A 27,891-nucleotide genomic window follows, 5' to 3' on the forward strand; every position below is an offset into this window, starting at 1 on the left:
ACTTTTCATTTTTTATTTCCTTTTATCCATTTAAGATATATTTATTTTTATCTTTTATTTCTATTCATCAATTTATTTATGTAGTTAAAGGCGCAAGCCAGGGCCGACCGTGCACGACCCTCATGAGTAGTAAAGGTCGTTAACCCCTCCCCCCCCCCCCCCTTTCGTCGTCGTCAACGTTCATCGTGAGTATATACGCATATGGTTCGAATATTCATATGGTCCGGAACAGATACTTTAGTCTTAAATACATGATTTTTTTATTAGTTGTTGTTGGCTTTGAACAAGCTGTCAAAAGTTGCGAGTACTCTAAGATCTTTTTTGTTGTTGTTGTAGGGGTGTATAAAATACCCTGCCACGTCCGGTCTGTTTTTGTTACTTATTTTTCTACTTTGTATCGATCTGATGAGTTTAGCCCTTTTCAAATGATTTTTATAGTTTATTCATATTAACTGTTACACCACTGTTCCAGGTTAGGGGAGGCTTGGACGCCCGCTAACATGTTTAACGCCTCCACTTTCTGTATGTGCCTGTCCCAAGTCAGGAGCCTGTTATTCAGTGGTTGTCGTTTTGTTACTGTATATCATATTTGTATTTCGTTCATTGTTTTTACATAAATCAGGCCATTAGTTTTTTGTTTGAATTGTTTTACATTTGTCATTTCGAAGCCTTTTATAGCTGACTATGCGGTATGGGTTTTGCTCATTGTTGAATGCCGTACAGTGACCTATAGATTTAACTTCCATTTTTTACATTGAATTTCTTTAAAAAGTATTTTTTTCTATATGTGATGCCAATCTTTTTTTTCAATGCTTCAAAACATATTGACATTTTTATATGTTTCAATATAGATCTATCATATATTGATACTTCTAATTGATTTTCAAAGTTATATCATGGATAAAGAAGCTATATAAAAATAAGAAGATGTGGTATGATTTCCAATGAGACAACTCTCCATCTCCACAAGAGAACAAATGACACAGAAATTAACAATTTATTGTGCTGAATGTTCTGTTATTACTGTCTATTAAATTTCAAATTCAAAGTAATAAACTATGTCGTCTTGCACATAACAATCATCCGTATTTATCAAGCGTCTCCGTGAAGGGTAATAGAGTATTTGCCATGGGATAGAGTAAATTGTCTTCCTCGAATTAACCAATCAAAATCTGGCATTTTGACATGAAGTATAATAAATACAAATGAGCAATGTTATATGTGAAATTTGCGTGTTCTTTATTTGAACCTTTTCCTTGTTTTTTAGCGTAAATACACTGACATATGGCATTTAAACCCATAGGAAATTTGTGTATTCTCTCGATAAAACCTGGACCGCACTCGAAAAAACCAGGACTGCTCTTAAAAAGGTCCTTCTCACTGCAAAAAGAAGAATTTTTGTGAAGTGTCTGTATATCTACAGATATATAGATTTCATGTATGCATTGCCTTTGACGTTTGCATTGGTATTTGTATGAAAATAGCTTTATTCTATGTTTTGGAATAAAAGCATTGTAAGGCTAAAATAAACTTCTACAACACAAAATAATGTAAGGTTGGTAATATCTTTTTGTCACAAATACTAAATTACAATTTATGATCTTGTGTATTAAGTTCAAGCATCTATTTTCGGTCTAACCAGAAAGGAAGCCAGTTTGTTTACATTTTTGATCACATTAACTCGAAAAAAAAAAACGTGTTCGCCCTCGAAAAACCTGAACAAATCACTCGAAAAAACACGATCCGAGCCGAACACTTTACCATTAACCAGAACATTGCAGACGAAATATATAATTTAGATGCTGTCTGTAAAGTACTTACAAAACCCAGACGACAGCTACTGTTTTAGATGCTATGGAATTCGATGCCGTCTATTTCAAAGGGTTAAACATTTGTTCAATTGAATTGATTTTTTTCCGAACAAGAAAATTAAAAAACTGGAATCCACTTAACATTTTTTAATGCAGTTTTAGTCAATATTTGGTTGATCATTCAAATAACAGCATACATTTTGTAATAATGTGTTGTAGCTAACATAATAAATTTTGTACAGATACATGTAATTGTTAGGTTTGTATCAAAAACACAAAATAATTAAATAAAAACTTTTTTTGCAAAAACTCATTTTGATAATGATTCATTGTCGATAAGACGGTGTAGATAATTGTGTTGTTGCATGTTTCAGGAAAGACAAATGTCGTTTGGCGGATAAGATAAGTACGATAACATTTTATCTACGCACTGTGTTATGATGATGTTATGTTAAAATGTGTTAAAAATAATATGTTAAAAAGTGTCGTAAATATGTTTTGCTTTCGAGAACATATGTAACCATTTTATTCGTTTCCTTTCTTAGCAGTTGGTATACGCGATAATTTTTAGCCTTATCACTCTTTTTTTAAATTCTGTCAATGTTTAGGCATAAACAGTTTTTTAATTTCGTAAATTGGGTGGAATTCACTTGATTTTCTATTGTTTTACTGTTATTTGATGAAAATATAGTATAGCAAAATTTTGACCACCGCACAATCTGGTGTACGGGAGCCAACTCTTGATATTCGTCTCAATATAGACATAGGAAAAACATCGATTTTAAAGAATAAAACGGTCGCACGGGAACGCAAAAAAGGAAATATTAAAGAAAATTCGCACGTTTTTACAACATTTTCACTACACGTTTTAACTATGCTTGAGCAAGTTACCGTGTGTGATAACATTCAAGAATTTATTTTAATGGATTTTGTTTTACAAGAGAAAAATTAACATGATGATATGTATTAATACATGTTCATTGACTGTAAACATTATTTTTTCCATTTCATAAATAGTCCTTGTCACAACTGTACATGTATGTCCGTACTCAAAGACATTGATCAACCAACTAGTGCCGGTAAGCATGACAATCCGGAATTTGTCTGTCACTGGTAACTAACAATTCTAAAATGCATGTATATACGATTTGTTTTTGATACATCTTACAAAGTCTATCCGAATCATTTGGCACAAAATTCCGCTCAAACCGTTACTAGGGGCCGTCTTAGTTTAAACAATATTTTATTTTTCAAAAGTGCACAAATTACAATTATACAATAGAAATACAGGGATTCGGAATCAAGAAGAACTTATATAAATCCGTCTCCCTTAACAAAATGACAACATTGGGAACAAAGTGTAAAGAAATCCGCTATAATATAATTTTCAATTACCCCAGTTAATAGAGATTATAAGACACGCTGTTTTCAGATCTTTTCTGAATTGATTCTATTAATACTTTGAGTATGAATGAACCGTTAGAGGAATTGGGTATGGAATGTAAGATATAATTCCTTTCCAAACAAAACCACATAATAAAGGCATTCATATGGAATTTTACTTTAAAAATTTACAAACACTTCTGATTAATTGATAGAGCACATCGACCAATATAACCCGCTGTCTCTTCATTTCAAATTACTAAAAACTCAAAGGACCAGTTCTATAACTTATGTAAACACAACAGTATCAATAAAGGCAGCTAGGACTATGGAAAAATGCTAGCTCTGTTACCTCAACAAAATTCAAAGCTGCTTGTGAGTTTGAATTCGGAAGTAGAGAACATGTCTAAAAGAACTCGATTTATCGAATATTGTAATTGCATAGTACCTTGTTACGACATTGTTAGATCTGGTTTTCTAAACCTTAAATCTCAAATTGTTGGTTTGGGAAACGAAATTCGCATTATTAGATGAATGATCGTTTGACCAATAGCGATATGAGTAAATATTTCATTTTTTCTTATTTTGTTTTTCACTATAGGTTTTATTTCGAATTTCCTTCCCAGATGGTTAACAAGCAAAGGACTGAAATAAATCACGAAGAAAACAACATAGAAACCGTGACAGAGAACAGGATATTATCCGCGACAAAAGTTTCTAAATGAAGAAAAATTCTTTCAGTTACCCAATCGACCTCTTTATCATACAACAAAGGCATACAGGAAGTATATGCATCCAGTCCTTTTGTATCTTGCTTCTTTTGCGAGCGAACGCTTTCATCAAATTATTGTTAACGTCACTTTGTCAGTTCAAATCGGTGTCCTTTTCGCGGTCCCCGTTTTAATCATGCCAGTTTCATTCAAAAACAAATACAATGGTTAAGAAGTAGAACAATACACTTTAGCGTTGGTGTTAAGTTTCAGGACAAAACAACGTTATAGTACATTTTAAGAAAAGATAAAACGTATCTACACATACTACAAAACAGAAAAAAAGTCGGCCAGTCATACTTTTTTTCTTGTTTCTAAAGCTCGTTCAAATAAAATTTATATTTTCCTTCAGTGTACGAATACTGTATATTAAAGTTGACCGTACGAACCTGAAAAACCTTTTTTTGATTACATCCGTAACATATGTTTCAAACTTGTGACCCAAGAATTTATTTTTTACAAAGTTTATGATGTGTTCAGCTTTCATAAGTAAACCGCGTTTATAAATACCACTGAGATTTTATCATTGAAATCCAGATCAGCAAGTGTGACTATACATTTTTCCATCAATTTTATGATGATCATGATGATAAAGCATTAGTGCTTAACATTAGATGACTGTTTTCCGTGCATATAAGGACGAGAACATGCTAATGTGTTATGGATAATATAAGGCATGTGGTACCTGTGAAATAGGCTGAAATCCGTACATTATTTGCGTGATATGATACCATTTGGTGCTCAGATGTTATACAAATTTGCAGGAAATCGTATGATTTACAATATGACACTCGATGTCAACAGCATGAATGCACAAGTGCAAAGTTTTGAACAAAAGAAAATGATTTGATTCGCCAGTTAATTGTTTTTTATACTGAGTTTTATTTTTATTGCTCTTATTGCTATTATGAGGACTTCGTCCTCTATGAACCATGCTTGCTCATTGCTGAAGGCTATAAGGCGACCTATATTTGCTCACATATAACATCTACGTCATTTTGTCTCTGTCGGATAGTTTTCTCATAGGCAATCATACCACATCTCCTTATTTTATATTGTACTAGACGTACACACTGAGTCGCAGTTCAAACATGTTCGATGTGTACTGATTGATATTTTAGTCTTCTGACTTGGATGGAGGGTTGTCTCATTGGCACTCATACCACATCTTCTTATATCTATTAGATGCATGATTTTTTTATTAGTTGTTATTGGCTTTGAACTAGCTGTCAGTAACAGCGAGTACTCGCTAATCTGTACTTAAGTGTATTTTTTTGTGGGGATGATAAGTACCCTGTCACGTCCACTCTGTGTTTTTGTTACTTGTTTTTGCTTTGTATTTATCTGATGAGTTATTCCCTTTTCAACTGATTTTTATAGTTTGTTCATATGTTGTACTGTAACACCACTGTCCCAGATTAGGGGGAGAGTTGGGCGCCCGCAAACATTTTTAACCCCCGCCACATTCTGCATGTGCCTGTCCCAAGCCAGGAACTTTTTGTTTCTGTATAGCATATTTGTTGTACGTTTAATGTTTTTTATAGTTTGTTCTTGTGCTGTTTCATCACTGTCCCAGGTTAGAGGAGGGTTGGGCGCCTGCCAAACATGTTTAACCCCGCCACATTATGTATGTGCCTGTCTCAAGTCAGGAGCCTGTAATTCAGTGGTTGTCGTTTATTGCTGTATATCATATTTGTTTTTTCGTTCATTATTTTGTACATAAATCAGGCCGTTAGTTTTCTCGTTTGAATAGTTTTACATTTGACAATTCGGGGACTTTTATAGCTGACTATGCGATATGGGCTTTGGTCATTGTTGAAGGCCGTACGGTGACCTATAGTTGCTAATTTCTGTGTCATTTGGTCCCTTGTGGAGAGTTGTCTCATTGGCAAGCATACCAAATCTTCTTATTTATATATTCACATGGTACATATACCAGTTGGCAGAAAGACAGTGCCTGAAAGCCAGAAAGAACAGCCCGTCTATGCTCTTACACATTTACACCGCGTGATATGCGTTAACCATTTTTGAAGTCTCTGTTTTGACCATGCTGGTAACGACCACTTGAGGCTAGCACGCTACAACAAGACCACAAAGGCAGACATTCAAACTTACTGAATTTGAATGGCTACGGATGAAATGTATCTTGACGAGTCTTCATTTATATATTTTTACTGTTACTGTTCCTCTTTTAAAAGTACAACTGAAAGCCTAAATTATTACTTTAGATCATATCAAATAAATTGTTTTATTGTCCATACTTTCTACGAACAATAATTTTGATTTGTTTACTGATAATCGGGACAAAATTGAGGTCGGCCGGGTTAAAATCAAGGAACTCAAAAGTGTTGTAATGCTTCTTATTCAATTTTCGCGACACAAAGACCTAAGAAATATACAACCTGATTTGAAATTAAGAATATGGTCTTCAATTATATTTTCACACTCGGTATAATAAATGTGACATGTCGGTTAAATAAGATTGATATAACACGATGTCTTAGCTTCTATATATTACCAAGCAATCATTTAATGCCCCTCAAACGAACAGTAAAATATATGATGATGCTCATATAATATGCAAAGATAATGTAAATAGAAAAAAGATATCAATGTTAGTGAAACTCTGGTTATAACAATACTACATGTAAGAAATTAGCAAAAGCGTACAACGTAAGAACTTTGGACGTGACATGTACAAAACTGTAACGCGTAAACAGTATACATTATGACCAATTTGACTAGGAAAAATGTTGATGGTCAGCTGATCTGACCAAAAGCGCACATGACCTTGAACGTCTGTTTTGCTGACATTGCTTTGCATCGGTTAAAAGAAACCTGTTACCTTAAACGACCCAATTTCTTTTTATCAGAAATTGTAATTAAGATGAGTGTTATTTTTTTATAAATATTTTGTATCATATATTATCTCATTTTCATATTCTGTAGTAAGAGATTTTATTTACTGATGACCTTGTAGGTACCTTGAAATCTTGAAACATCAGTCGTCTGGAAATTCAGTATCTTGTATAAATTATGAAAAATAGAAAAAAACTTGTTAAAAAAACATGTTTTTAACAAATGTTACAGGAGTTATTAAGTAAATGTTTTCACTTTCCAGACTAGTTGTCCATATTATTCAGTTTCAACCTTGGACTCGGCTCGACAACATCAATCCTCATTTAGTTTTTGAGAATGTTTCTAACATGCTTTCTTTTAATCGTTTTTTTAGTAACCAATTGCACATCAGTAAATACAAAAATAATAACGAAAACAGGAAAAATTGAAGGGTTTACTCAGATTGTACTTGGTAACAAGATAGATACATTCTTAGGAATTCCATTTGCCGAACCTCCAGTCGGAAACTTAAGATTTAGGGAACCTGTTCCAAAACGGCCATGGAGAGGAACAAGAAAAACTCAGAAGTTCGCCAAATCGTGTTCTCAGCCTGCTTTCTTTGCCTCTGATATTCCAGCAACCACCCAAGGTGAAGACTGTTTATACCTAAATGCATGGATCCCTCAAGGAGGATGTAAACACAAACATACAATGGTATGGATTGTAGGAGGGGGGTTCATTACTGAGAATTTCGTTGGCAGTAATCCGAAAGTGATTGCTGCATATACAGATACTATTGTTTTCACAATAAGTTATAGAGTTGGACCATTAGGTTTTCTATATTTTGACCACAATGATGCACCTGGTAATATGGGACTGCTTGATCAATCAATAGCAATTAAATGGATACATGACAACGTGAAAAGATTTGGAGGAAGCAAGCATAAAATTACTTTATTTGGACAAAGTGCTGGAGGTGCCAGTGTGAATTATCACATTTTATCCGAGTTTTCGCGCCCGTATTTTCAAAAAGCAATCATACAAAGTGGAGCAGCTGACTCGAGATTTGGCTATCATTCCCCTTCTGTAGCACTTAATAATGCTAATGCATTTGCTGCGCAGCTTGGTTGTAACAAGGCCTCAGTAGAGGAAACGATTCAATGTCTAAGATCATTACCAGCATCAGTAGTGTCGGCAATACAATTTTCTCCTTTTCCGATCCCTCCGTTGTTTATCAGGGCTCATTTACCTACAATTGACAAAATTGGATTCATTTCCAAATCACCAAGAGAGCTCATGAAACAGCCTCTTCCCAAGCATATTTCCGTTTTGTTAGGCGTTGTAAAAGATGAGGTATCGTTCTTCTTGGCTTTTTACGTTAATTTGCTGAAGATACCTATAGACATCAATGATGGAGTTATTACAAGGGAAGAGTACTTCAGAATTCTCCCACTGCTCGTCGCTGCGAATAATGCAACTTTAGCTAGCATCGCTGGATATTACCTTCGTCCATTCCTACCAGAAGAACCGCAGTCATACCTAGATGTCGCCATAGACATAGGTTAGTTGTTTATAAAATAATGTTCAGTTTTGTAAAACTTTTTATATCTGTTATTTATTAACTTTTGTGATACATTGAATAGATATACGTCTAGTAATTATTAAAAATTAACTAAGTCACCTTTTTTTTAATACTGAATTCCATTTTAATTGTCAATTTACAATAAACTCATCATAGATACTAGGATTGAAATGTGAACGCCAGACGCGCGTTTCGTCTACAAACTTCTCATCAGTGACGTTCACATCAAAAAAGTTAAAAAGGACAAAGCAAGTACGAAGTTGAAGATCATCGGACCCAAAATTCCTAAAAGTTATAAGAAGCCAACAAATTGCTACGATTCAATTGATAATGCCAAATGATTTATTTTTTACAAATTTACGAAAAATATTTACAATATATATATATGTATAATCCTTACTGTAATAAAATAGATTTTTATTTAAAACTGGAATGAATCTATTCTTTCTGTATATATGTTTCAGGCATTTTCGTGATTTAGGCATTTTGTGAAATGATAGAGATTTTAGAGAATATACTAAATATCAAACCTATACAGTTATTACATAAAATGACTAAGAATATCTATATTTTTGAAACAAAATTCAACACATTGTTTGTTTAGTTTCAAGTATTTTTTTTAGAAAAAAAAATTATCAATGAGATACATATAACCAAAAGCACAATAATTTTTAAAGAAAAAACTAATGTTCGGTAAAATTAAGTTTATTTTCAAATACCATCTGTAAAAGTAGGTGAATATATAATAAGTTCTCTTTTTTTTTGTGAAAACAAGTGTTACATAATTTATGTACGTTAAGTATGTACTCGCTCCGTATTTCAGTTAGTTTTTTTATATAATTTTCTTGTCTTGAAGGACATTTTTTTTAACAGTAGAACAAAAAAAGAAGGACAAACTTTTATAGCAATAGAAAAAATGGATAAACATTTTTTTTGAAAATCTACATTAAAAAAACAAGTGTTTATACGAAGCAGAGGAAACGAATCAAATATTTTTGATTGACTGATTGTTTTTGTTTGCATTCAGTAGCAAATATTTTATGAATATATAGTAAGAGAACAAATTGATAATAAAATAAATAGGTAAGTTCTGCAGTGGATTGATTATGATAAAGGGTCAACAGGTCAACTACGAAACAGTCAAAGAGGTCTCAACGTGCAGAGAGCGTGGCAATCTCCTTATACGAGACATCCGATTTATTGTCTTCATTCAGAAAGGATGCAAAATTAAACATCCCGCACTTCCAAACGGATTCCCCTTTATAGAATGGGTTCACCAAACAATGCTGTATGTGGTTGTAATGTTACTGTCTCAATGTAATTCTTGATTCTTTACAGTATAATGAATTAAGGCGATAAAGGGTTACGGATATTAAAATCTCGAACATCGACCAAGAAGAGACAAACCAAGGTTACCAAAACAAACCCCGAGGGAATCGCATAAATTCCTTGATAAGCGAGAACATGTGCGTCACCTGATATGTCTGCATCACCCGCTAAGCAAAGATCTACTTTTTTAAATGTTTTGATAAGCCATATAAATACGTTACTCTAATCATGCTAATTTTTCTTTAAAACTTTTGGGAACACATGCAAAAGAAGATATTTATGTGTGTACTGTTTGCAACCCCCCATGGTTTTTTTAACGTTTAGTGTTTCATCAAAAAACGTATTGACAGAGCTGAATCCGACATGGTCAGGGTTTCGTGTTAATTCCAGATTTAACGCTAAACGATGTATTTGGATATAAAATCAGGACAAATTTGGAACATAACCTGCCATCCAAACAGTTTATGAAATAATAAATAATTGTCGATTCCAGTGGGAAATTTAATCAAATTCAGTAATATTTATTTATAGTCATCAAAATACTTAAAATACAAGCTTTAAAATTCAGTAATTATCATAGATAAAACTGCTCTGTTCTTATATACAATCTGTAGCTCATTTTTGTGAACATTTAATTACATAAAATAGTTTCAGGCATATACAAAAAAGTCAATATATAAATTGCCTGAGTCTTACAAAGTTTATGTCATTTTACAAATGCTTCTAACAAATATATATATATATATATATATATATATATATATATAGAGTGGTCTAGCGCGTCGGGCATAGTGCAAGGCGATTTGGTGCCACGATATCTCAGAAGCATGAGTTCGAATCCCGGCCAGGGAAGAACAAAAAAATTTGCTTCCGCATTGAATCGCATAAATTCCTTGATAAGCGAGAACATGTGCGTCACCTGATATGTCTGCATCACCCGCTAAGCAAAGATCTACTTTTTTAAATGTTTTGATAAGCCATATAAATACGTTACTCTAATCATGCTAATTTTTCTTTAAAACTTTTGGGAACACATGCAAAAGAAGATATTTATGTGTGTACTGTTTGCAACCCCCCATGGTTTTTTTAACGTTTAGTGTTTCATCAAAAAACGTATTGACAGAGCTGAATCCGACATGGTCAGGGTTTCGTGTTAATTCCAGATTTAACGCTAAACGATGTATTTGGATATAAAATCAGGACAAATTTGGAACATAACCTGCCATCCAAACAGTTTATGAAATAATAAATAATTGTCGATTCCAGTGGGAAATTTAATCAAATTCAGTAATATTTATTTATAGTCATCAAAATACTTAAAATACAAGCTTTAAAATTCAGTAATTATCATAGATAAAACTGCTCTGTTCTTATATACAATCTGTAGCTCATTTTTGTGAACATTTAATTACATAAAATAGTTTCAGGCATATACAAAAAAGTCAATATATAAATTGCCTGAGTCTTACAAAGTTTATGTCATTTTACAAATGCTTCTAACAAATATATATATATATATATATATATATATATATATATAGAGTGGTCTAGCGCGTCGGGCATAGTGCAAGGCGATTTGGTGCCACGATATCTCAGAAGCATGAGTTCGAATCCCGGCCAGGGAAGAACAAAAAAATTTGCTTCCGCAAATCTACAGATCTAACATTGTTGGGCTGTTGTTTAGACGAATTATATATACAGAATGTATTTTCAGCCTTGTATCACCATCACTGCTGGTGATCCGACGGATAAAATCTGTTGTAGAGTCGTCACTGGTTCAGACGTACTTATAATATGATTATTTCTGTGACTGCATCTTATATTTATTTGTAGGATCATTTACAATAGATAATTCAGCTGATCTGTAACAATTCCATCTTCATGCCTTATATATCATGTACTGTGTTACGACGCTAGATAAAAACTGACGAGGAAAGGTAACACCCGGCCAACGAAAGCTTTACTATTTAGAGCCTATGTGGTCCAGTGGTCTAGCGCGTCGGGCATAGTGCAAGGCGATTTGGTGCCACGATATCTCAGTAGCATGAGTTCGAATACAGGGCAGTGAAAAACAAAAAATGTTTAGACGCATTATATATATATATATATTTGCAAAATCAGACTGATGTCTAAGAGTTTTAATTTAAAAAAAATCTTAAAAAGTTCAATATGATATATAATAATGATACTTTAAAACGTTTTACAGCTGCTTTCGTTGTTCGACATAAAACATTGAAAACAAATTCAATCAAGGGTGAAATGATGTGACTTTGTGCATGTACGAAACTAAATACAAGTTGAGCGTGATAATTTATTGTTTATCAATATCAAGGCAACACTCAATAAATCAAAATATTCCACTGTATGCAAATAATGTGGCTGAAACAAATATTTGATAGATTAAGGTATCCAACGTGACATCGAAGAAAACATCATAGTCCCCTCTGAACACTATATTTCCTCTGAACATCGTGTTTACTTCGCGCGACGAATCCCGTTGTTTACATATCGTTTTAACTCTTTAAACTGCGAAATCGTTATCAACGTCATGTTTAATGAAGGTGTAAATAAAAAAGGATGCTATCAATAGTAGATGATTGCTATACTAGTCATATGAAAATAATAAGATGTGGTATGCTTGCATATGAAACAACTATTCACAAGACACCAAAAGATGTAGATTTAAGCAACTGTTTATCACCGTCCGACCTTCAACAATTAGCATAACTCACATAGTCAGCGTTAAATGTTTCCAACATGACATGCTGATTATAAAATCAAGCTTATAGAGGAAACTGCATGTACATTTATGTCCCTCTTTTCTTGAAGCCAAAGAAAGATCTGGAATAAAACATTCAATTTCTAGGTAGATTTGAGGATTTAAAATCTCTCTTTTTTATTTTTTGAAAAGCACCAACAATCATCTCTGCACTTTCAGTAATCAGTGGCATAAGCCATTATAGTTAACAAATTGCAAATGTCTCGTTTGACTTAAATTTTGCTGTAATTGTATACCATAGTTTAATTGTTTTCTATAGAGTTAACTGAATGTTCCTGATCTGACATGAATATTCGCCACGAGTTTCGATTATCCACAATTGTTCTCATACACTCTGGTAACCAATGTAAATCGTTGTTTATCAGCCAGAAAAAGACCAGAATAGACCCTTTGACATAATGAGAACAACCGCGAGGTATCGAGAAAATTTTCCACTGGCGTTCATTACAATCTTTACTGGAAAACATTGAATTCTCCCCTGCGGAGGTATTGGATCGGCGTTTTTTGAAATTTATGACAAAAAAAAAACCAAACTATAAATATGGAAAATTATATTTCTATCTATTATTTTAGGCTAGTTGAGAGACTTGTGAAAACAAAACTACCGACTGTTTTGATTGGGTTTGTGTTGGTCTGTATCTAACTTTTCATATTGTTTATTCCCTGGACTTTCGTCTATTTTCATTGGTCATTCTACGATATTTCCTCTCACCGTTACCATACTCTATAATTGTTCTATGTTACTAAACAATTATGCTTAATGTATTGAAGACTGTGTGTACAAAATATTCTGGTATTTTATTTTTATTTCAGACGAATATTATTTTTATTGCTGCGGTCTTCATATTCGAAGTTCTTGAAACGAAAGAAACCACACTTCATGCATATGAGTATGGTCAATATTCCATGTTCAAGTGAAAAGAAACACCAATTATTATCAATTCGATAGTGTAAAATTCGTAAATGATGAAATAACTCTTTATATATGTAAAGCGTATTATTAAGATTTGTATATCTTCATATTTGCTTGTTTGAAATGTTTTATAATACATGTTCAAATATGATACTTGTAGGTTCAGATATTAATTTCAAATGTCCAGTCATTGAAGTTGCGCAGACTATGTCCACAGTTAATCCTGGTAATACCGTTTACATGTATTCCTTCGAATATAGAGCATTATTTCCACCTGTACCAGAATGGTTTGGAGTTCTACACGCAGGTGAAAATGACTTTGTCTTTGGTGCGCCTTTGATAGACAGCGTCAACTACTCCGACACAGATAGATATGTCAGCAAGAGAATGATGAAATACTGGACAACATTTGCTAAAACAGGGTATTTAGCCTTTTTTATATTTTCCCTTATCTGGTAAAATCAATTTTCTTGAACTGAACGTAAAAGTTTCTTTAGTTAAGAATATATTTTCGAATTCGTTGTTTCGGAATCTAAAAATCTAAAAATTATAAAAAAATTCATTGTTCGCACCCAAAATAGAAAATATCGTCATTGCCTTTGCCTGAATGTCAATTGCTTATGACGTTTGTAACCAATAAAAACTTTGAAAATTTTACCCAGAATGCATTATATTCTATGAAAAAATGCATTACTGTTACCTTATTGCAAGTTTAATAGTAAAACATTGCTTCCATAATACAACAACCGGTATTAATGACATTCAGACAATATTTGGAACAAAAATGTCAAAATTAATTACTTTTAATTTTTCAACTTTATATTTTTTTAAGATTGGCCATTCAAAGTGCACCGATCTCTCATGCAGACATAACAGAAAGATCTGAATATTTCTCAAAATTTTATCAATTTCCAAGAAAACCATGTACACAATTTTAATTTCTTGGTAGCTATATTGAGTTTATAGTGTTTATAATCGGAATAACAATGAAATTAAAAAAAAACAACAATAAACACAACAATAAAGCAAAAGACGTGTAGACGTTATCGCTAACTATGTATCTATACTATATGCCAAGGTCTAATACAGACTAAGTGTTAACCCTAGTATGTTTCATAAAGAAGGGTATACATCTAATTAGATAGTTCACTTTCTCGGAAAAATTACTAGTGTGTTGCAGTACCGAACAATGGTGTGAGGTAAATACCCAAATTCATTTCCCGTTAAAAATTTGATTATTACAGAAATTTTCTTTACTTCCATTTTAACAAAATTTTATTAAATTGTTTCTTAATTTACAGTTTTGGCAATGTTGTTTTGTAATCTGGTACAAAAGTAACTGATTTTCAAGATGTTCAATCCGGATGTGTATGCAATGGATTATTTTTATACAATTTTCTTTTCTTTAAAAAAATAAAAAATGAGTCCCATGACAATATGAATTATTTTTGTAGAAATCCAAACTTCTGTAAAGATACGTGTAACGATTGGAATCGCTATGACAGCCGGGACAGGAAGTACCTGATTATTGACAGTGACTGTCCTCAAGATGGTCAAGGACTCAGGGAAACACAGTGTGCTTTCCTGAAGAACGTACTGTCACCCGGTATAGTAATTAATAAATAAAATCTCAAAATCTATTCTATTTTAATTATTTTTATTTCATTTTATTTCATTTTTTCAATTCAATTGGTTGAATTTTCAAGTATGATGTCCAGCTAGACATGTATCTACCAAAGACAAAATTATGTGCCTGTAAGCAATTAAAAGGCCAATTAAGAATGAGAGGGGGCCTCGGTGGCCAAGTGGTCTAAGAAGTTACTACTGTAATCACTAGCCAGTCAACACTGAGGTTGTGAGTTCGAACCCCGCTCGTGCGGGTGCACTCGACTCCAATCTTAATTGACTAGGATTGTCAGTTTTCCTATCGAAGGTCGGTGGTTTTCTCCGGGCACTCCGGCTTCCTCCACCAATAAAAACTGGCCGCCACGAAATAGCCCAAAAGCGGTGCTTAAAAGTGGCGTTAAAACACCAAAAATCAAAAATCAAATTAAGAATGAGACAAAACCCATGTCAAATATTAAGGTATAAAAACCTCCGACATGGACAAATTGTAAAACAATCGAAACCAGAAAACTAACGGCTTGATTTATGATAAAACAAAAAAAATGAGAAACAAATATGACCGATAGCAACCAACGACAACCACTGAATTACAGTAAAAATAAAAAAAAAAAAAAGTGGCATGATTGCCAATGACACATAAAGGCAACAGTAGTATACCCCTGTTCAATAGTCATAATTTGATTAAGCACAAACAAATTCGAGAAACAAACTAAAACCGAGGGAAACACATCAACTATAAGTGGAAAACAACGGAGCAACAGAAACACAACTCTCCAGCAAAAATAAAATGACGTCGAAGTTCAAGGTCGACAGTAAGAAATCTCATTACCAAATAAACCTTTTTAATAATTGTCTACACCTACAGTGAGAACGACTAAGAGGGGTCGTCTCAAAAGTTAAATTGAAAATAAAATTATTGATCGCATATGATTCGATTAATTTATATTGATACACTGTGTCTAAACTACACCGGCAAAAAAACAAAATGTTTGGACTCGATGGTATCTAATATCCGGCACGGTGACGGAACATTAATAGACAAAGAAAAGGTAGGTTTCTGTTTATTTATTTGTTATTTTTATGATATCGAAGAATATATATACATATATAACTTTTTTCTATTGTGAGAGGTAATTTTTTCTACAACCGTTCTAGATTAACGGAGAAATAAGTAAAACTGCATGTCAAAATGACGAATTGAGTGAACCTTGCCTCGATTTTGTTTAATATCTCGTTAAATTGTTCACATTGTACGGAAAGAAAGGTACAAAAAGAAAGATATTGACATGGAGATTGAAAAACTAGCCACTTTGAGCACCTCAATACTTGTATTTCTGTGTATGGAACGAAAGAAATGGGTCATGTCAAAATGGAAGGAGCCGGTTTTGTCAATGTTGTTTACTACACAATCACCCGGTTTTGTCTATGTATATCACCCGGTTTTGTTGTGTTTTGAAACCACAAATTTATGAAAAGCAACGCTAATACGAATCAATACATTGTCCATCGAAAGAAATTAAACATATATGTTATTGTAAAACAACTTCACTTGCGTTTTTTCAACAAAAATAAATACTACATATTATTTATACAAGAGTGTACGCACTGACATGTAGCGAATGCATGAATGATCGTAATTGAATCTATTTTGAAGATCTGTAAGATAAATAATTTAATAACAGTATCACATAAACTTAACATTGTTCATGGAACCATAAACAAGTCAAGATCTAATGAAACCTGCCAGACGGACATGAACACATTACAATCATTAAAACCAACCAAAAAAAAAAAATAAAAACTTAACATTTCCCAATTAATCAAGAAAATAAGTTAAAGGTCACATAAATAGTCATGTGGCCATATGGACAAAAATATAGTTGACCTATTACTTATAAGAGATACATATTTGTTTTTCGTTTATTTTTTGTACATTAATTTATCCGTTAGTTTTCTCGTTTGAATTGTTTTACATTTGTTATTTCGGGACTTTTTATAGCCGACTATGCGGTATGGACTTTGCTCATTGTTGAAGACCGTATGGTGACCTGTAGCTGTTAATTTCTGTGTCATTTGGTATGTTGTGTAGAGTTGTCTCATTGGCAATCATACCACATCTTCTTTTTTTTATATTGAACACGAAATGTTAACCTTGATCATGGATATCAACCATTATCAGTGTGACATTCACAGCTATTCATTTTGTTAGGAAATCGCTGAATTATGAAAATGAGGTCAAGGGCAATGGCAATATGACAGATAGAAACATCGTAAGATAAAATATCTGTGTGCGAGGTATGTTGCAGTCAGGCCTTCTCACTTCTGACATATGAAGCTTCATACAAATAGTTCAAGCCGCCACGAATTTGCATCCATTGGTCTCGCATTTCGACGATTCTAAAATATCAATGTGAAGTTTTAGAATAAACATGATAATCCTGCTCACATACATCCAATTTCGGGGGTGTCCTTGTTTTCTTATTTCTTATAAAATTCTAAGTTGGTATACGGTTTAGTTATATAACATGAGTGACGAATCCATGCGGCGTATAGGTCGACCCCCCACCCCCACCTTTGAAAGCCCCAAAAAAAATAAATCATGTTTTTTACGAATTTTTTAAAGCTTAAAATCGTCCAAAAAATTATTCACCTCGCTACGCTCGGCGGTATGTAAGTTGTTTGAATTACGCCCACTTTTAAAAAATCTAAATCCGTCCCTATATATTGTCAATAATATATTGACCAACGTCAATGTACGATAATCATAACACAATGGAGAGATAACAGAACCGTTTATTTATAGAACTATTTTAAAATAGAATAACCATTATTGCATTTTCTTGATGGCCTGAGACTATTATACAAATTTATACTTAGTATTATCCTTTTCTCCCCATAAACATTCATTTTCTATGGCGATTCTGCATGCATATACATTTGTCTTTTTATCATGTTTTATAATAAACACTTAGTATTAAAAAGCTTTATTATAAACGACCATTGGAAAGATTACACCCCTTGGTAGATTGGATTACTTATAAAGATAACCATCCTGTTGTGCAAGAAAATCACATATCAAATGTGCGTGTTTCAATTTTTAAGACCGTAAACTGTAATTTCAAGTTTGATCACTTACACTTACATATTTCATATAAAAAACGTAGAAAGAACTTAAACCTCAATTTGCGTTACAACCTTCTTTTCTATCTATTTCGCAATTAAAGTATTTTTTAAATGCAAACAGAATTATAATTATTTTTGTTCCAATAAAGTAGGAATTCAAGTGTTTACAGATTCAAATAAATAATAAGTTGTCCTCTGAAAGAACTCGTTTTCCAACGAGCCACCAGACTCTTTTTAAACGCCGAAGTTCAATTATGTTATGCGATCATGCATTTTTTTCTTTGACAATACCGGGTTCTGTCTTGTGAAATCTAGGAAAAAACCGGGTTCTTCGATATCATAAAAACAAGTTGCTTTCTTTAAAAAAAGAAAAGCAATACGTGAACCTTAGACCGCTGACTGGTCACCACATTTTTTTGCTGAATTTATTTTTGCTTTTGATTTGAAATAATTGACTGTTAATAGAATGAGGTAATGAAGGTATTAAAACACCTTTATTGAAAATATGTTATTGTGTGTAGATGCTTGCACAAATCAATTAACAGCACTGTTGGATTTTAGTTATAAATAGAAAATTGTATACAGCTACGATTTGAAATTATTAGCTCACCGGTGAGCTTTTGCCATCACTTGGCGTCCGTCGTCGTCCGTCGTCGTCGTCCGTCCAGTGTAAACTATTTCAAACATCTTCTCCTCTGAAACTACTGAACCAATTCCAACTAACTTAAACTGAATGATCCTTAGGGTATATAGATTAAAGTTTGTGTTTTATTTCTGTTTCGTCAAAAAACGTGGCCGCCATGGCTAAAAATAGAACATACGGGTAAAATGCAGTTTTTGGTTTATATCTCAAAAACCAAAGCATTTAGAGCAAATCTGACATCGGGTAAAAAGTTCATTAGGTCAAGTTCTATCAGCCCTGAAATTTTCAGATGAATCTAACAACCTATTGTTGTGTTGCTGCCACTAAATTGGTAATTATAAGGAAATTTTGCAGTTTTCGGTTATTATATTGAATATTATTATAGATAAAGATAAACTGCAAACAGCAAAAATGTTCAGCAAAGTAAGATCTACAGATAAGTTTTATATGACCAAAATTGTCAATCGACCCCTTAAGGGGTTATTGCCCTTTAAGGACAATTTTACACAATTTGTTTTTTATGTTTTCTTACTTTAAAAAATCTTCTCCTCTGAAACTACTGAACCAAATTAAACCAAACTGAATGATTCTTAGGTTATCTAGAATAAAGTGTGTGTTTTATTTTCTGTTTCCTCAGAAAACAGTGCCGCCACGTCTAAAAATAGAACATAGGGTAAAATGCAGTTTTTAATATATCTCACAAACTAAAGCATTTAAAGCAAATCAGACAAGAAGTTAAAGTATTCATTATGTCAAGGTCTACCTGCTCTGAAATTATCAGCCAAATCGGGTATCTTATTTTTAGGTTATTGCCCCTGAATTGATGATTTTAAGGAAATTTTGCAGTTTTCGGTTATTATATTGAATATTATTATAGATAAAGATAACTTGTAAACAGCAAAAATGTTCAGCAAAGTAAGATCTACAAATAAGTTTTAATATGACAAAAAATGTCAATTGACCCCTTAAGTAGTTATTGTCCTTTAAAGACAATTTTTCACAATTTGTTCATCTAATCTAGTTTGCTTACTTTAAAAAATCTTCTCCTTTGAAACTGCTCGATCAATTTCAGCCAAACTTGGGCTGAATGAGTTTCAGAGTATCTTGTATAAATTTTGTATTTTATTTCCTTTTACGTCAAAAAAACATATCCACTATGGCTAAAATGGAACATAGAGGTAAAATGCATCTTTTATCTCAGATACAAAGAACATTTGAATGGCATTTTTAAGCCACTCATTAATATATATTGAAAAGCAAAAATAATCATTGATGAAAGATTTAAGCCAAAAAATTACAGGTGAGCGATTCAGGCTCTTGAGAGACTCTTGTCTGTTAAGGCTTGACTATTTTATTCAATACCTGGAAGTTTACATCATTTTTTCTCCGTGTTTTATATTCAAAGACCTAATCCTATTGCTATTCTCAATTTTTGCAAACCGGATGTCTAAAGCAAATTGCACAGACCGATCAAGATATAAAGTTCAGCACTCAGTTTGCTTCGTAATCTGGATGCGTTTATTTTATTTTTCATATCTTCATAATATTATTTTGTTTCCTGGATGCTTTAAATTATTCTTATACTCATTGAAGCTGTCTGTACTCATTGAAGAGGTTGTATAGAGAAATTGAAAGTCCAATCCATGTGAAGTGTAACTCTGTGACACAAATTGTAAGAATATTTCGTATTTTGTTCTTGAGAGTAACACACCAGCTTTATTAGGACCTCTTATATACTGACAATTATTTGGTCAGATAAAACATTTCAAATTTTATGAATTTCCTGAAGTAACTTAAATCAATTCAAAAATTCGACAGGAAGACTTAGTTTGAAAAATATCTTGTTTTCATAAGTCTTGTGAATACCCGAACATGCACTCAAAAGAACCAATTTATATTTGGTAAAAGTCAATAAACTCATCATGGAAACGTGGTCAGGATTAAAGTTTTGTACGCCAGACGCGCGTTACGACTACAAAACATTAAAAAAGGCCAAATATAGAACAAAGTTTAGGAGCATTGATGACCCAAAATTCCGAAAGGCTTTGCCAAATACAGCTAAGGTAATCTATTTCTCGGGTTATCCTTAGTATTTCGAAAATTTCACAAAGTTTATAATAGGACAGTCAGACTCACTCAAAAAGAAAGAAAACGATTAGAAAAACAACTAGATGTCGGAGTACCTCAATGATGAGCATGCTTCAGAAGCACGTTAAGCTTTTACTGCCCTGTCCTAGATTTATATAAGAAATGCAAAAAATCCCCTACCACGTGTGAAATCAATGTTTACACATGCACGTAGTTTTCTTGCGCTAGAAATAGTAAATGGCAAGCATACGCACTGATATTCTGGATAAGAAAATAATTTGCGTCATCACGTAGATTTATTCTAGGTTCAGATCTAATGTTAGTTTGAAGTCGGGTGTCAAACCGCCTACCTCAAGTGGTTTGACTCAAGATTTTTCGCCATTAAATCTGGAATTTGTGTCAATGCAAACCAATATTGTTTTCAAACCAGATATTAAATCCAATTTTATTGTGTCGTGTGAACAGTGTGACTGTAATGATAAGTAATATTATGTAAATAAACGGCAAGTTTTTTGTAGGGTCAACACAATGCATACAATTTTCAAAATCGCACAATCATTGCAAAGATTTAGATGCTATAAGTTTCAACAAATAAAAACCAAAAATAATCGTAAGGGTTCCGCGGAACCTAGTGTCTCGCCTACTTTTGCTGTTAGTCGTAGGCTCAACAAAAATGGGTAAAAAATTATTAAAAATTTTCCACTAAATACTATTTTTTGATTGTAAGAAGCTTCTATCCAATTTAGGTAAAAATCCATGGTCTGATCTTTTAATTACCGAACGTGACTTATTCCCGATTGTGACTGTTTTGCTGAGTGTGAATTCGCATTGCTATAAGACGTGTCACGGTACTTTTCTATCCAAAATTCATGTATTTAGTTTTGATGTCATATTTGTTATTCTCATCGGATTTTGTCAAATGTCTTATCGTTTGTAGTTGTAAATCTTATTTTTTTCTGTTGTATTCGTGTGTTATGGTAAAGATAATTAATCACCCAGTTCATTAATTAGATTTTAGTTTGGGTCAACTAAATTTATACGATATATTTGGTTTACAGTTTGATTTAGAAGAAACACCGACATAGCTAGATAATACTATTAATTATCTAATTACTACCACATTTTATATTAATTAGTATTGTATTTTTCATTGTTATTAATAAATGTTATATGAGTATTATAAACCAAATCTTGAATTCTATCCTAACTCTATCCTATTTTGGGGAAATTTCAGAAATTCAAATGTGACGTCACTTTTTTTGCGTTGATCTCTTTGGCTAACTCGGCTGTGAATTTTTATGTGCTGGTTTATGTTTTATGAATCCGTTTTTATTCTGTAGTTAGTCACCACTTCGGTGTTATCATGTATATCTATTATATAGTCATTTTTATAAATTTACTGTTTGCAAAAGTATGAAATATTCTAAATACTAAGGATTTTCTTATCCCAGACATAATTAACCTTAGCCGTATTTGGCACAACTTTTTGGAACTTTTGGTCCTCAATGCTCTTCAACTTTGTACTTGTTTTGGCTTTCGTACTTTTTTGATCTGAGCTTCACTGGTAAGTCTTGTGTGGACGAAGAGCGTGTCTTGCGTGTTAAATTTTAAACCTGGTACCTTTTGTTATTCGTATGTTTCTCTGTCCTATATGTTCTCCCATTTATTTGTATTGTAGTCATGTCATGTAATGTTGTCATTTTAATGTTATATTTAACATTGCCATAAAAGCGGGAGGTTTGGCTAGCCACAAAACCAGGTTCAACCCACCATTTTTTCTCAAAATGTCCTGTACCAAGTCAGGAAAATGGCCATTGTTATATTATAGTTCGTTTCTGTGTGTGTTACATTTTAATGTTGTGTTTCTGTTGTGTCGTAGTTCTCCTCTTATATTTGATGTGTTTCCCTCAGTTTTAGTTTGTAACCCGGATTTGTTTTTTTCTCAATCGATTTATGAATTTCGAACAGCGGTATACTACTGTTGCCTTTATTCATGAATCTAATAAATGTTTTAAAAATTTTAATTGAGACTGTATATAATGTTAACTGGAAGAAAAACTAAGTCCATTTATAAGTAATATACGGAAAAACAGGAAATAAAGTTTTACAAAATTTCCTTCTAGATACCTTCTAGATACTAGCTTTTGGTCATAAACGAGCTTCTGTCCAAGTTTGTTACAAATCCAGGATAGTTTAAGAAAGTTATTAAAATTTTAAAAACTTTAACCACAGAGTGAATGTAATGTTAACTGGCAGTAAAACTAAGTCCATTTATAAGTAAAATACGGATAAACAGGATTGTTGTTTTACAAAATTTACCTCTGGATACTATCTTATGACCATAAACAAGCTTCTGTCCAAGTTTGGTAGATATCCAGGATAGTTTAAGAAAGTTATTAAAATTTTAAAAACTTTAACCAAAGAGTGAATGTAATGTTAACTGACAGAAAAACTAAGTTCATTTATACGTAAAATACGGATAATCAGGATTTTTGTTTGTTTTACAAAATGTACATCTGGATACTATCTTATGATCATAAACAAGCTTCTGTCCAAGTTTGGTAGAAATCCAGGATAGTTTAAGAAAGTTATTAAAATTTCAAAAACTTTAACCGCAGAGTAAATATTTGTGGACGCCGACGACGGAATGTAGGATCGCTATGTCTCGCTTTTGCGACAAAAGTCGCAGGCTCGACAAAAAGAATTAAAATTCAATTAACATACATTCCTAACTGTTGATAAATCGTTTCCTGGAATTTAGAATATACTTTCAATAGAATGATTTTAAACACAAACATCAAGTATTTACTAATGGAAATTTTTTTATCAAATCAATTTCTTCTTCAATTCTAACTTTGTATTTTATTTCTATACAAAATATAAGCAAAGACTTATCAAACCATACGTAAACGGTAAAAAATTAGTAACGTATACGTAGTAATTATGATTATTGTAAAATATTAATTACGTTTATTGTGAAATGCAAGGATTCAAAATTCTTGTGAATTATAACCATGCAACAATTTGTTTATTCCCTACAGTTTAAACATTAGATACTAATTTATTTGTGATAATTCCTGATAATTGGTACTCATATGTTGCATATGATTTTCATAAATGTATTCACTGTTAAAACACGCGGGGTGATAATATAACATTAATTATATTCTATTAACAGATAAATGATTAATGATAAATTTAGTTTCAAGCTAAACTTAAATAATTTTAGTGAATGTTCCCGTGGTCTGTTAGTATCTATTAATGAGAATAACTATTTTAGACACAATACCGTTCTGTTTAATTATATTTCTGTTTTCCGACCCAAGATAAATATTTTTAACAGTAATATCGTTTTGTTCATTTTCTTCTTTGCTCAGGCTATGGTGGAATTACAAATATGACATGTAAAACGTTCATAAATAATCAGTTAATTCTGGGACATAATTTAATGTCAGTATATTATTTCCATGTGTATTGTCACAATGGACAATAGCACGTTGTAATACTACACAAACAATGTGTACAGGGACCGTCTCAAAACATGAATTATATACACTTTAAAAAAAAAACGCATATGCAGTCAAAAGCAAATAGGTTGTGATATATAAATGGCTTTCTTACTTCAATCTATTCTTTAATTTTTTATTTTCCGATCTACAAATGAACTTTAATTTGGTTGTCGAAATATTAATACAATGTCACGTGGTGACATATCAATAGAGGGACCGTATCAAAACATGAATTATATACACTTTCAAATAAAAACGCATATGCAGTCAAAAGCAAATAGGTTGTGATATATAAATGGCTTTCTTACTTCAATCTATTCTTTAATTTTTTATTTTCCGATCTACAAATGAACTTTAATTTGGTTGTCGAAATATTAATACAATGTCACGTGGTGACATATCAATAGAGAGACCGTATCAAAGACATAGATAACTACCTGTAAATGATCGAAAATTTTCGAGACGTTCCGAGAATCTTGTTTCCGAGGATATCGAATGGCCTATAGAAGCTTCCAAAACTCGCCAATATATAAGCGTGAACCCCAGGTTCACGCAATAACAAATAAATAAACAGAAACCTACATTTTCTCTGTCTATTTAATGTTCCGTCATCGTGCCGGCTATTAGATACCATCGAGTAAAAACATTTTTTGCCGGCGTAGTTTAGACACAGTGTGATAGCCAATGAGACAACTATCCAACATGACATGTACATGTATTTACGCAATTAATGTGTACCGTACCTTGTACTGTTTATTAAGTATTTGCTTATTAAAATTAAAGTTAGTTTTGGTGAAAAGACGGGCTTCGAAATTTTCATTTTTAGACGTCGAGATGGAAATTGTAAAAAAAAAAACCAACCTGTGTTTTTGTAGTAATGTTTAATTAAACAGTTTTATGTCTGTTGACTAGGGTGGCACATGTTTCTACAATGTCTTTTGATGTTGGTTTCGGGTGCCTCAATGTACTCAATACTTTATTTCTTTTTAACTCACCAATTTGATGTTCAACTTGAATTCGATATTCAGTGAATAATGCAATTCAATTTTTCGTCTCTTCATCTTTAAATTTTCGGCTTACGGTGCCGTCGCTTGACCTGCTGCCCTGCAACCAAAGCTGTAGCTGATGATCTGCATTTTGGTTAAATACTCTCATCTTACCCCCACCCCACCCACAAACAAATATGAAAAATAAAAAAGTAAGCGATCTTTGTGAAACTGCCTATTCTAGAGGTGGCGTGAATCAGATGTGGATACTAAAAAAATCCAAAGATCTTTTAGAGTACATACAATCTAAGACTCTCTCTTATCTTGCAATAGTATTAAAACATTTGACTTTTCTACACTTTACACAAGTATTCCCGATTCCAAACTAAAAGACAAATTGAAAGAGTTGGTATTACTTTGTTTCATTAAAAAGAATGGCGAACGTAGATACAAGTATCTTGTCTTGGGGAGGGATAAATCCTACTTTGTAAAGAATCACTCTGATTCAAACAAAAAATTCTCTAAAACTGACATTATCAAGATGCTTGATTTCTTGATTGACAACATATTTGTTACGTTTGGATGACGTATTTTTCAACAGACTGTCGGAATTCCAATGGGAACCAATTGTGCCCCTCTTCTTGCCGACTTGTTTCTGTATTATAATGAGGCTGACTTCATACAGTAACTTCTTAGGAAAAAAGATAAGAAGTTAGCAATATCCTTTAACTCTACGTTCCGCTATAAAGATTATGTTCTCTCACTAAATAATACAAAATTTGGTGACTATGTTGAACGAATCTATCCCATCGAACTAGAGATAAAGGATACTAAAGATACAATTAAGTCTGCCTCATATCTTGACTTACATCTAGAAATTGACAATGAGAGTCGGTTGAAAACAAAACTTTACGACAAAAGACATGATTTCAGCTTCCCAATTGTGAACTTTCCATTTCTCTGTAGCAACATTCCAGCAGCGCCTGCATACGGAGTATATATATCCCAATTGATACGATATTCCCGGGCTTGTGTTTCCTATCATGATTTCCTTAATAGAGGATTGCTGCTCACAAGGAAGCTATTAAACCAAGAGTTCCAAATGGTGAAGTTGAAGTCATCCCTTCGTAAATTTTACGGACGCCATCACGAGTTGGTTGACCGTTATGGAATAACCGTTTCACAGATGATATCGGATATGTTCCTTATGTCGTAACTACAATACCCTCCCTTTTCACGAATGTGACTTACCCAATTAGACTATTTACCGGATTTGTAATAACATAAGAAACACGACGGGTGCCACATGTGGAGCAGGATCTGCTTACCCTTCCGGAGCACCTGAGATCACCCCCAGTTTTTGGTGGGGTTCGTGTTGCTTAGTCTTTGGTTTTCTATGTTGTGTCATCTGTACTATTATTTGTCTGTTTGTCTTTTTATTTTTGGCCATGGCGTTGTCAGTTTGTTTTCGATCTATTAGTTTGACTGTCCCTCTGGTATCTTTCGTCCCTCTTTGATCGACTAACAAGGAATCAAATATGAAGGCGAACCATAATGTTAAAATACCAAAATTGTAAACTTAAAATTCTATTCCATAAACAACATTACAAAAACGAATTAATCGCTATTGGCATGTGGTACACTATTCGTTGACAGATTCGCTTATCTAAATACTCATAATCATACATTTTAAGAAGATATAAAGCAGTTCATGATGTGAAATTTATAAATTCAACGTGTTGAAATGTCGTATAAATACATGTTATAAGAATAGTATATGAAAGAGAGAGATATTCATATTTGTTTGAAATATGTTCTTTAATCAAAATAGTGTATAACAGTAAACGTTATACTATTCATGAATGATTTCTTTTTTTGAGACGACCCCTCCATTTTACCTGTATACTGTAGGTGTCATTAGTCGGTGTCGAGAGTTGTTGAAAAGGTCTATCTAATAGCAAGCTATAGAAAGCTCCGAAATGACAAATGTAAAACAATTAAAATGAGAAAAACTGTCGTTCTGATTTATTCACAAACCATCGACGAAAAACAAATACGATATACAGAAACAAACGACAACCACTGAATCACTGAGAAAAATAATTAGTAAAGTTTACAATTCAAAATAGTAAATTTAACTGTCCGTTCAAACAGTGACAAATTAGCAACTTTACTGTTAAAGTATTTTATCTTAAGATTTTGCTAAAATTTCGACAAAACATGAGATTGACACATGGGAATACTATTCTGAACTCAATCTGGTATTGATTGGTGTTTAAATGTCCGATTTTTAACATTAAGACATCGGCATTTTTTTCCAATATACATTAAACATCTGTCTTTGCAAATCAATAATTTAGAGGATAAGAATTGGGAAAACAAGTTCTCAACTTTGAACTCCGCAATTGAATTCGTCAGAATTTTCGTTCTCAAGTGCAATCTCAAATAAAGAAATATGAATTCTTGAACTGTAAATATGTCGGAAGAAAATCGCATTTTTTTACTCGAATG

At 32.7% G+C, this 27,891-nt stretch overlaps 1 protein-coding gene across 1 annotated transcript; it reads left to right on the top strand.

Moving 5' to 3' along the window:
- The first annotated feature begins 3,278 nt into the window (after positions 1–3,278).
- LOC127733676 (cholinesterase-like) lies at positions 3,279–16,749 on the top strand. The gene is made up of 5 exons (XM_052242989.1): positions 3,279–3,312; positions 7,197–7,931; positions 13,566–13,827; positions 14,860–14,998; positions 16,714–16,749. Exons 1-5 carry the CDS (start codon positions 3,279–3,281, stop codon positions 16,747–16,749), a joined length of 1,206 nt encoding a protein of 401 aa, XP_052098949.1.
- The last annotated feature ends 11,142 nt before the right edge of the window (positions 16,750–27,891 follow it).

The sequence above is a fragment of the Mytilus californianus genome, unplaced genomic scaffold (genome assembly GCF_021869535.1).
Source record: "Mytilus californianus isolate M0D057914Y unplaced genomic scaffold, xbMytCali1.0.p SCAF_3, whole genome shotgun sequence".
In the NCBI taxonomy this organism is placed as follows: domain Eukaryota; kingdom Metazoa; phylum Mollusca; class Bivalvia; order Mytilida; family Mytilidae; genus Mytilus; species Mytilus californianus.